At 37.4% G+C, this 9,450-nt stretch overlaps 1 protein-coding gene and 1 non-coding gene across 2 annotated transcripts; one reads left to right on the top strand and one right to left on the bottom strand.

Annotated features, from left to right (window-relative positions):
• Positions 1-492: 492 nt before the first annotated feature.
• LOC149497567 (small nucleolar RNA R71) lies at positions 493-599 on the bottom strand. Its single transcript, XR_016320310.1, has one exon. It is a non-coding gene; the product is annotated as a small nucleolar RNA R71 (small nucleolar RNA).
• Positions 511-5,077, top strand: LOC149497568 (uncharacterized). Its single transcript, XM_089719213.1, has 7 exons — positions 511-1,261; positions 2,014-2,537; positions 2,775-2,887; positions 3,065-3,521; positions 3,660-3,943; positions 4,438-4,646; positions 4,908-5,077. The coding sequence occupies exons 1-7, from the start codon at positions 511-513 to the stop codon at positions 5,075-5,077; spliced, it is 2,508 nt and encodes an 835-aa protein (XP_089575339.1).
• The last annotated feature ends 4,373 nt before the right edge of the window (positions 5,078-9,450 follow it).

Genomic DNA, 9,450 nt, shown 5'->3' on the forward strand with positions numbered 1-9,450 from the left:
AGACTTGTCGTAGAAATAAGGCTGCTAGAAGAGCTCGTGAGAATAGACTAGAACAGCAAGCAAACATGGAACTTGAAATCAATCCTCCACCTTAGAACAATCCTCAGAACAGGCTTCAACCTAATGTCCACACATTCTGAGATTACACAACACCTTCTCTCAATGGAGCAACCTCAAGTATCACTAGACCTAGAGTGGAAGCTAACAACTTTGAAATTAAACCTGTAATTATTCAAATGCTGTCCACTTCAATTCAATATGGAGGTCTACCTAGTGAAGATCCAAATGCTCACATCACAAATTTCCTAGATTTGTGATACCTTCAAACAAAATGGCGTTTTTGAAGATGCCATAAAATTGAGACTCTTTCCTTTCACTCTTAGGGACAAAGCACAATCTTAGTTACAATCATGTCCTGCTGGAAGTTTTACAACATGGGAAGAATTAGCTCAAAAATTTTTAGCCAAACTCTTTCCATCTTCTAAAACTACAAAATTGCAAAATGAGATTATGACCCTTGTTCACCATGATGAAGAAAGCTTATACGAAGCTTGGGAAAGATTCAAAGATTTACTGAGAAAATGCCCTCACCATAGTTTGCCTAAGTGGTTACAAGTTCAAACTTTTTATAATGCATTGTCACCTAATATTAAGATTACTCTGGATGCAGCTGTAGGAGGATCTTTTGAAAGAAAAGAGATCGATGAAGCATATGATTTGATAGAAGAAATGGCAAGCAACAACCATTATCAAAGCAACTCTGAAAGGAGGAAAACTGCAGGAATCTATGAAATCGATGCCATCACTGCGCTCAATGCTAAGGTAGACAATATGTTAAGAATGTTAGACTTATTAACTACTAAATCTGTGAATTCCATTGTACAAGCTTATGATAGATGCAATGAACAACATGGAATTGGAGAATGCATGCTAGATTCTGCAAATCCACAAACCCTGGAGCAAGTAAACTATGTGATGAATCAAGGGAGAAGAAATTACCCGTACTCAAATTCTTATGATAACAGGGTGAGAAATCATCCTAATCTTTCGTACGGAAATCCAAATAACACCTTGAACGCACCACCAGGTTTCATACCTCCAGAGAAAAAGTCTCATGATGATCTCCTCACTGCCCTTTCCAAATCACACATGGATTTTATGAATGAAACCAGAGAGAACAATCAAATCCAACAAGCTGCGATAAGGAACTTGGAGATTCAGATGGGACAATTTGCAAACATGATGGCAGCCCGACCTCAAGGTAAGTTACCGAGTAACACTGAGAAAAATCCTAAAGAACGAGTCCAAGCCATCATCTTGAGGAGCGGCAAACAGCTAGAAAATACGCCCAGAATTAAGAGAGAGAAGGAAGAGTAGAGAAAGGTTCCTATCATTGATCTAGAAGAGAAGGAAGAAGTGAAACCTTATGTTCTACCTATCCCCTTTCCACAAAGATTGAAGAAAACGCAAGATGATAAGAGTTTCCTAAAATTTCTTGACATCTTCAAAAAGCTTCAAATTAACATCCCTTTTGCTGAAGCTCTTGCTCAGATGCCCAGTTATGCAAAATTCGTGAAAGAAATTCTGAGCAAGAAAAGAAAGATCGATGATCAAGGAATGGTGATGTTAACAGAGGAGTGCAGTGCGATCATTCAGAATAAATTGCCTTCTAAATTGAAGGATCCAGGAAGTTTTTCTATCCCTTGTAATATTGGCAATCTAAATTTTGAAACTGCTTTAGCAGATTTAGAGCTAGCATTAATCTTATATCTTATGAAGTTTTTAAGATGCTAAGGATGGGAGAGCTAAAGCCAACCAGGATGTCTCTACAATTAGTGGATCGATCAATCAAATATTAGAAAGGGATTGTAGAAGACGTGCTTGTCAAGGTAGGAAAATTTATTTTTCCTGTTGATTTTGTGATTCTTGACATTGATGAAGGCAGGGAAGGATCCTTAATCCTTGGAAGACCCTTTCTTGCAACTGCAAGAGCGTTGATTGATGTGCACGAAGGAAAATTGACTTTGAGGGTAGGACATGAGGAGGTTGTTTTTGATGTTTTGAAGTCATGTAAACTCCTTATGGATTATGATGACTGTTTCAGAATTGATATTATTGATGAATGTGTAAAAGACAATCTGCATGTCAAAGATAATAATAACATTAATCAAAACATCATAGAAGAAAGTGAACCCTCAAGGCAAGAATTGAAACAACTTCCCTCTCATTTGAAACATGCATTCTTGGGTGAGAATAGTTCTTTCCCTGTTATTATTTCTTCTCACTTAACACTTGATCAAGAAGAAAGGCTGTTACAGGTTTTGCCGAAACATAGGAAAGCTTTAGGATGGTCAATTTCTGACTTGCAGGGGATAAGTCCAAGTATATGCATGCACAAGATCCTGATGGAGGAAGACTACAAACCTTCAATTGAGCATCAATGCAGATTGAACGCAAACATGAAGGAAGTGGTAAAAGCAGAGATCATAAAACTTTTGGATGCAGGCATCATTTATCCAATTTCAGATAGTAGTTGGGTAAGTCTTGTCCAGGTGGTTCCAAAGAAAGGAGGTATGATAGTCATTTCCAACGAAAATAATAAGTTAATTCCAACTAGAACTGTCACAGGTTGGCGTGTGTGCATTGATTACAGGAAATTGAACAAAGCAACACGCAAGGATCATTTTCCCCTACCTTTTATTGACCAAACGCTTGAAAGACTTGCAGGCTATCGTTACTATTATTTTCTAGATGGCTATTCAGGGTATTTCCAGATACTTATTGCTCCGGAGGATCAAGAGAAAACCACTTTCACTTGTCCTTACGGTACTTTCGCATACAGGAGAATGCCCTTTGGGTTATGCAATGCTCCTGCAACTTTTCAGAGGTGTATGATGTCCATATTTTCTGACATGGTTGAAAAATTCATTGAAATATTTATGGATGATTTTTCTGTGTTCGGATCTTCTTTTGAATCGTGCCTCTATAACCTCTCTTTAGTGATGCAGCGATGCGAGGACACTAACCTTGTTCTAAATTGGGAAAAATGCCATTTCATGGTTAGTGAAGGAATTGTTTTAGGCCACAAAATCTCACAGAAGGGGATTGAAGTGGATAAGGCCAAAGTGGAGGTGATTGAAAAGCTACCCCCTCCAAACTCAGTAAGGGGAGTAAGATGTTTTCTTGGCCATGCTGGATTGTATAGAAGATTTATCAAAGATTTCTCCAAAATTACTAAACCTCTTTGTAATTTGTTAGTTAAAGATGTTCCTTTCAATTTTGAAGAAGAGTGTTTAATTGCCTTTAATAGATTGAAGAAGGAGTTGACTTCAGCACCCATCATTTCTACACCAAATTGGAGTCACCCCTTTGAGCTTATGTGTGATGCAAGTGATCATGTTGTAGGAGCCATTCTTGGGCAGAGAAAAGAAAAGAAATTGCACATCATTTATTATGCCAGCCGCACATTGAATGATGCGCAATTAAACTATGCCACCATTGAGAAAGAACTCCTAGCTATTGTTTTTGCCTTTGATAAATTTAGAGCTTATTTAATTGGAGCTAAAACAATAGTGTACACTGATCACTTTGCTATTAAGTATATGTTAGAAAAGAAAGATGCAAAGCCGAGATTAATTCGTTGGGTTCTTCTTTTGTAGGAATTTGATCTAGAAATTCGTGATAAAAAGGGAATCGAAAATCTTGTAACAGATCATTTGTCTAGGCTCGAGTTGGGGGAAGAAGAACAAGTAGAATTGCAAATCAATGAAGATTTCCCCCACGAACATCTTTTTCTTCTAGCTAAGGCACAAGCTCCTTGGTATGCTGATATAGTCAACTACCTTGATTGCAAAATCCTTCCTCCCAATCTTTCCTATCAACAAAAGAAAAAATTTTTCCATGATCTTAAATACTATTATTGGGAGGAACCATTTTCGTTCAAGTATTGTAGTGACCAGCTCTTTCAACGATGCATAGCGGAAGAAGAAATGGAAAGTGTTCTTCCATTATGTCACTCAATGGAGTGTGGAGGACATTTTGGAGCAAGCAAGACAGTAGCACGTGTTCTGGAAAGTGGTTTATATTAGCCTAACTTGTTTAAAGATGCCTTTAATTTTGTTCATCTTTGTGACCGTTGTCAAAGGTTAGGCAACATTTCAAAGCAACATGAAATGCCACTAAACAACATCCTTGAAGTGGAAATATTTGATGTTTGGGGTTTGGATTTCATGGGTCCTTTTCCAACCAATACATTTTAGTGGCGGTCGACTAGGTTTCAAAATGGGCAAAAGCTGTGGCCCCTCCAAATAATGATGCCAAAAGTGTGATGAACTTAATAAAGAAATATATTCTCACACGACACGAAACTCCAAGAGCTATAATCACAGATGGAGGTAAGCACTTCTGTAATAAGTACTTAGATTCCCTTCTTTCCAGATATGGTGTTACTCACCGTGTAGGTACCCCGTATCACCCTCAAATGAGTGGGCAAGTGGAAGTCACAAATAGCGAAATCAAGAAGATTTTGGAGACAACAGTCGGCCAATCTAGGAAGGACTGGTCCAAGAAGCTCGATGACGCTCTCTGGGCCTACCGAACCGCCTTAAAAACACCAATTAGTATGTCTCCATATCGAATGGTGTATGGTAAGGCTTGTCACCTCCCTGTCGAGTTGGAACACAAGGCATATTGGGCAATCCAATTTCTTAACTTTGATACTAAGGAAGTTGGTCAAAAGAGGCTACTGCAATTAAACATGATGGATGAAATGCGGCTTCATGCTTATGAAAATGCCAAAATATATAAAGTTTGCACAAAAAAATGGCATGATAAGCATATTATCCTGTGGAATCTAAGAGTAAGCCAACAGGTATTATTCTACAACTCTAGACTCCACCTTTTTCCAGGTAAATTGCGCTCAAGATGGTTCGGCCCTTTCAAGATTAAGGAAATTTTCCCACATGGAACAGTTGAGATAATGGATGGTGACCGAAGTTTTAAGGTCAATGCTCAACGATTAAAGGTTTTCCACAATGGAAATTTCGATCTTGTTAAAACAGCTATAAGCCTTGAATAGCTTGAATCAGGTTCAGTACGTCGAGCTTAACGATGTTAAATAAAAGCGCTTGTGGGAGACAACCCATTTTATTTAAAACTTTATTTCATTTGTTTTGTTATAATTTTCTAAAATTTTCTCTATGCCCATTTTTCTGCTTTTAGTCTATTTTTTTTTCAGGTATAAGAAGAGGTCCAGAAGGTAGCACGCCCTAGTCGTGCTGATTCGCACAGCCGTGCTTCAAAGAGGAAAATTGCTCATAAGGGACAGAGGCTCGCACGCCCTGACCATGTGATATGCATGCCCGTGCTAAGGTAAGGCAAGATGTTGGTAGCGTGCACGCCCAGGCTGTGCCACTCCGCACGCCCATGCGTTCTACGGCCTCAAAGAGTTAAAGCCTCGCACGCCACAGCTGTGTCACTCTGCACTCCCGTGCTAGTTTAGCATGTCCACGCCATGCCACTCCGCACGCCCGTGTGAGGTAAGTAACATTTCCTTCTGCAGGTCAGAGGCGCGCACGCCCGTGCCTGCTACAGCCTCAAGAGACAGAAGCAAGCATGCCCTGGCCATGCTAAGGAGCATGGCCATGCCACGGTCGGACAGGCGCATCCCTCTATTTGAAGTGCACGCCCTCATTCCTCTCATTCTCATTTAGCACGCCCTAGCCGCCTCCTCCCTCTCTACACTTTTCTCTCTTTTCTCTCAACGCCACAGCCACCAACCACCATATTTTTTCAACCTTCTCCTTCACCATGCCTCTAAGATACAAGCGCAGCAGGCCTGCCTCATCTGTAGTCGCTGGACAACGCTCCACCACTCGATCTTCCACTGCTTCTCCACCTTCTACATCTCTAGACCCTCCTCAATTTGAGGTTGGCTCATCAGATCAACTATACAGGTATAACAAACTCTCTCTACGCCCTATTACCAAGTCGATTTATTGATGAATCTACGCTAGCACAAATGGGGCTTAGGGATGTAGTTTTAGAACCCCTTAGGAGAATTGGGTGGGAACAATTTATTGGCATGAAGGATCTTGTTTACGCACCTCTAGTTTTAGAGTTTTTGAGTTCATACTCTTCTGCTATTCATTTATTGCCTGATTTAGATAGCAAAATTAGATTTCGGCTGTTTGGAAGAACTTTTGATCTTTCCGTAAATGAGGTTAGTCAGATATTTGGTTTTCCCACTGAAAATACGCTTATCCAAGTATCTATGGATTATATGGATGGTAGTCGATGGCATGATTTAACTGGAGAAAATAATTATAATCCTAGGCTTTCTAAAGCATCCAAATTGAAAAACCCTGCCTTAAGATATATTCACAAATTCCTAGCCAACACCATTTTTCGGAGAAGTGAGAGTGATGGGGTGTTGAGCCGAAATGAACTATATTTCTTATGGGCAATTAATCAAGGAATTTTGTTGAATGTTGGTTATTGGTTATGCCAATGATAGGCTAGAGTAGCGAGAGCAGATAAAGGGGCTATTATGATGGGATGTTTTTTTGACCTGCATTGGTGCTTACTTGAGAGTTTGGAACCCCACTAGGCCTGTTTATGATAGTGTGGGATGAGGAAAGGGCACCAGGATAGATTTAGATGTTATGATTCATATGAAGCTGGTTGAAAAGGTAGGGGATTCTTACCGTTTAATGGGTGCTTGAGTAGATAGCTCTGATGATGAGGAGACTGAGGATGCCGATGTGACTAACATGGAGAAGGGTAATCCACCTCCTTTCCCTGCTTTTGGTACTTCTTCTGGTGCAGGTGCTTCTGGAGCTAGGCCATCGTTTCAGGGAGCATCAAACATGTCCAATGATGAGGTGCTTGAACGGATGATGTCCCTGTTGGCTCAAGGGTCAAATTCTTATCTCGGAATTTTGATGATTAAAACAAAACAAATAAATTTAAATTATATTATTCGTGCTAATATTATTTTATGCAGAATTCTTATGGAAAGAAAACGAACAAGGCAAGTCCTACAAAATCCATAGTGTGTGAAGATATTCGAAGACCCTAGTGGTTAGGTATTTAGGATACCTTGTAGGATAGAGAAAAAATTCATCTATAAGCACATAAAACTAAACTTTCTCTCATCAAAAATATTTTTCGAAAATTAGATTCTTCAAAGTAAATTCTTTCGTCAAAAATTTTATTTTTGAAAATATTCTTTAAAAATCAAAATGATTTAATTACCTAAAATTAAAGAGATTATGTCTCTAAACGATTTTGGTAATAAATCGTATGTTTTCTTTTTCGAAAATTATCTTTGAAGATCTAAAAAATTTTAATTTATTCTCTTACCTAAAACGAAGGAAGATCTCATTTTTCGTTTTTAGTAAGTAGTATCTTTCAAAAAAAAATATTTTCCAAATAAAATGCTTTCAAAAATCTTTAGGTTTAAAGGAAAAGAAGATTAGCTTTTATTTTCTTACCAAAAGGATAAAACAAATTTTTGGTAATTAAGATTCTCGTATCTTCTAAAAAAGGAAAGCAAATATTCTGATTTCAAAATAAAATATCCACTTTCTAAAAACGAGAGTGACAAATCTCTCTATAAAAAAGTGTTTTCACTCTTTGAACTAAGTGGAAGAAAGAGTTTTCGTTTTAAGAGTATTCACCTATTGATCACATCATTTATCTCTCAAAACTTACTCTTTACCCCCATTTTTCTTTTCATCTTTACACTTCACGTTTTTATCTTTAAAGAGAAAAGAATTTTTACAACTACTTTTGAAAAACGGTTCTGTGTTCTAAACGATTTTCTAACCTGAAAAATTATTTTTCCTGTGCTTATATTTGCATTTCTGTCTGTCTATTTAGATTTTGTAATCTTTAGTAGACAGGTTTTATTTGATAAACAATTGTGAAATAGCTTAGGTGAGAAGCTATTGTGAAAGAGGTTATCAAGCAACCTTCTCCGTGAGAGAGATTCTAATGTCTTGAATTGAGTTTCTGTACTCTGCCAAAAACAAAAAAGGTTGAGGTTAACTAGAACCTTTGAAAAATCTAGTGGGATAAAAGGGTAGATCTAGGTGTTGATCTATTGCCTTGTACTGTTGGTTTGTCTCTTACCCTTGAAAAGAGATAACAGAGTTGAGAATCGCAAGATGAGTCTTGGGGAGTGGATGTAGGCGAGTTAGTGTCGAACCACTATAAATCACTCTGTTGATCTTTTTAATTTCTGAAGTTTTGCTTGATACTACTTTACTTACACTTCTGTTTATATTTTATAAATGCTAAAGTTGTTAATGATTCTGATGTTCTAAAACTGGAATAAGTCTTATCTTCTCTGAATATTAGAACTCTGGAATTCTGATTAGTGAATATACCAAGTTCTAAACAGTTCTTCTATTTACAGTATATTTCACTACTTGGGTTTCTAATCAGTATTTTAAACTTGATTAAAGCTTTGTGAGGCAGTTCTAATTTCAATAACTGTCTCTCACATAGTCTTATATGATTTTCTAAACTTTATGAGGAAGTTCTAAATACAATAGCTTTCCGTCATAAAGAAGTTCTAATACTGAATAAGACATTGTGAAGCAGTTCTAATTAATAGCTGCACTTTGCATAGTCTTTCTATTTTTTTTTATGAATAGAACATTGTGAGGAAGTTCTAATCCATAATTTATTCTCACAAGTTTTCTATTTTTCCGCTGCACTTAGAATTCTATATTTTGTTTTTAAATTCTAAAATATTTTTAGAAAACCCAATTCACCCCCCCTCTTGGGTTGTGCCATACATATACGGGACCCACAATCTGGTATCAGAGTCTTGGCTCTTGACTTACCGAAGCTTAACCGCTTAAGAGATAAGATCCCATGGCAACCTCACTTCCTCTTACTTCATTAGAAGGTCAATCTGTTTCTAGACCTCCTTTGTTCAATGGTTCTAATTACTCTTATTGGAAAACTAGAATGGAAAATTTCATGAAATCAGTTGATATAAACTGCTGGAGGAATGTTATCACTGGTCCTCGTATTCCCATGAAAATTGTAGGAGATGAGATTGTTAGAAAAATAGAAAAAGAATATACAGATGTTGATTGGAATGATATTGCTATAAATGCAAAAGCTATCCATATTCTTCATTGTGCTTTAGATGCAACAAAATACAACAAAGTGTCTGAATGTAAATCTGCGACAGAAGTTTGGGAAAAACTTAGAGTTACCTACGAGGGTACAGATAGAGTAAAGGAATCCAGAATAAATATCCTTTGGAGAGAATATGAAATGTTTAGTATGAAGGAAGGAGAAACTATTGCAGAGTTAAATTCTAGATTTACTAATATAGTTAATCCTTTGAGAACTCTCGGCAAGGAAATTTTAGAAGATGAGCTTGTTAAGAAAATCCTTAGAATTCTACTTAAAAAATGGGATTCTATAGGA

Source organism: Jatropha curcas, chromosome 3 (assembly GCF_041381405.1).
Source record: "Jatropha curcas cultivar XTBG-Jc1 chromosome 3, XTBG_Jcur_1.0, whole genome shotgun sequence".
Taxonomy (NCBI): domain Eukaryota; kingdom Viridiplantae; phylum Streptophyta; class Magnoliopsida; order Malpighiales; family Euphorbiaceae; genus Jatropha; species Jatropha curcas.

Bases quoted from the DNA above. Each gene is read 5' to 3' on its own strand.
- LOC149497568 (XM_089719213.1), top strand. From the start codon at position 511: ATGACCCTTGTTCACCATGATGAAGAAAGCTTATACGAAGCTTGGGAA. The intron at 2,538-2,774 runs GTAAGTCTTGTC...GGGTATTTCCAG, and splicing joins CAATTTCAGATAGTAGTTGG to ATACTTATTGCTCCGGAGGA. The intron at 3,944-4,437 runs GTATTGTAGTGA...CCTTCTTTCCAG, and splicing joins GAGGAACCATTTTCGTTCAA to ATATGGTGTTACTCACCGTG.